Source organism: Berghia stephanieae, chromosome 3, assembly GCF_034508935.2.
Source record: "Berghia stephanieae isolate SIO BIC M18660-M18661 chromosome 3, UCSD_Bste_1.3, whole genome shotgun sequence".
In the NCBI taxonomy this organism is placed as follows: domain Eukaryota; kingdom Metazoa; phylum Mollusca; class Gastropoda; order Nudibranchia; family Aeolidiidae; genus Berghia; species Berghia stephanieae.
The window spans coordinates 80,743,009-80,745,068 of NC_088362.1; the positions used below are offsets into that span (position 1 = coordinate 80,743,009).

A 2,060-nucleotide genomic window follows, 5' to 3' on the forward strand; every position below is an offset into this window, starting at 1 on the left:
AAAATTGGAAGCAGGCACCAGTGTAAGATAAAGATCTGAACAAGTGTATATGAAAGGTGCAGAAAACGCAAGAAAGAAAAATACAAGAAAAAAAAGCATCCCAAAAAATCAGTCTACCTCGATTACAAGAAGCATCTGTGGTGCAATAACAGCACGTCTGACCGGGAATCAGAAGATCTCAGGTTCGATCCCCAGTCGAGGTAGAATGATTTCTTGGGATGGTTTTTTTCTTGTATTTTTCTTTCTTGCTTTGGCACCCTTCACTGTTCAGATCTATATCACGAAGAATAAAGAGTACCAATTTTCTTTGTTTAGACCCAGCTGGTTGGTTGCTAGGTGGACATGACGTCAGACTGTTGTACCCCGTTGCCGCTAGAATTAACCCACATTACCAATGTTACGTGTTAATCGTTAACCAATATTAACTCTTAGAATGAGTTAAGAATTGATCAGCTGTCTGGCTCGAAGGTAAATCTAGAAGCAAATTAACTCCATTGAAGACGTTGGTTTTGATCCTCGATTTTCGTGCTTTGAAAGAATTGAATGCACGTTCATTGTTGAGTGAACTCCTAGACACGTTTGATTTACATTAATTATATCCGCTAATTTAGAATATGACTGAAGCTAGCGATGTAACGTGCGTATATATTACAATTTACTTGTCGAAGCCACTTAATTGGGACGGCGCAGTGCTGAAAACTTATATATCGCTATAACTCCGAGACACTAGACTCTAAGATGCTTAAATTACAAATCACCTTGGCTGAAACATATTCATTCACACACACAGGCACACACACACACACACACACACACACACACACCACACAACACAAACCAGACCTATCTTGCTTCTCACACCATCTACTTAAAAACTAAACATATGTTTTAAGAGAACGTTTAAAAATAGACAATTGTTGGGGTTTTTGAATGACACAGCGTGTTGACAAACTTGCTGTAATACGTACCTAGCATGTTGTTTTAACGATTTATAATGTAGATGCTGTGCGCTAGGCTAAGAAACTCACAACATGTGCCATCCGGAGGACCAACAAATCTGAGTGACATCAACTTAGTTCTATCTGTAGAAATAAAAATGCATCACCAAGTTCTAGCAGAGCGTGGTAAAACCCAGCAAGCACTATTTCCACTAGATGTGCTCAAAGCACTTTCCCAAGCCATCAGCAACTCTTGACAAGGAGGACGAGACATGACACCGGTGGGGCCCTAATGCAATATATTTTTCCGACAGAGACAATGCTTTTACTGAACAAGTACTCATCTTACCCCTGAATGTAGTGAGACTCAACTTTGCGTGGCCCAAAAGATAACTTGGTCCAGGGACCTACAGATGTGTGCCTTAACACAAGACAATAAAGTTATATAATATTTCACAAATCACGGAAAGGCGTTAAGATACAATATGGCGGCTTAGAAGTTGATTGCAAGCACATAGATTTTAGAAGAATTCCAAATCAACACCGATTTCTTTGCTCTACTAACCAATCTACCGTTTACCTTGAACACATACTAATATTGATAGCAGTATAAAAACTCCAAAGCTAGCAGACATCCTCATTTTCGTCAATCTTGTAGTAAAGAATTAATCCATTCACAATTAAATAATTAACGATCCGAATTTGTTACCAATATTACTACATGGTTTGTGGTTGTGTGTAGCGTGTTTGAATCATCATAAATTTAGAAAGAATCGAGCGTTATGTAATGTTTTAACATGTAGTCGAAGGCTAACTAGATAAGAAAAATTTCAGTCAATGAACTTGCATTGAAACCCAGAAATAAACATAGCTTGCTATTATTAATGTGAAAATCTGAAAAAAGTGTGTATGAAACCGACCCAGACAAAGCGAGAAATGCAAATACAATTTAAAAAATAATATCTCCCAAAAATTCAGCTTGCCTTGACTGGGGATCGAACCTAAAACCTCCTGATTACAGGTCAAACGTTTTACCATTACACCGTGATATGTTACCAATAGTTGGCACAATTTTATTATATTAATTCACAACGGTACAGACACCAACATTGAACACGAGAG

At 37.9% G+C, this 2,060-nt stretch overlaps 1 protein-coding gene across 1 annotated transcript in view; it reads right to left on the minus strand.

Moving 5' to 3' along the window:
* Nucleotides 1-1,664, minus strand: part of LOC144968592 (perlucin-like) — a 19,427-nt gene extending 17,763 nt beyond the window's left edge. Inside the window, exon 1 of the mRNA XM_078907093.1 lies at nt 1,519-1,664. Within this exon, the coding sequence (XP_078763219.1) occupies nt 1,519-1,579 (61 nt within the window). The 5' untranslated portion in view covers nt 1,580-1,664. The remainder of the gene's footprint in view (nt 1-1,518) is intronic.
* Between the last annotated feature and the right edge of the window lie 396 nt (nt 1,665-2,060).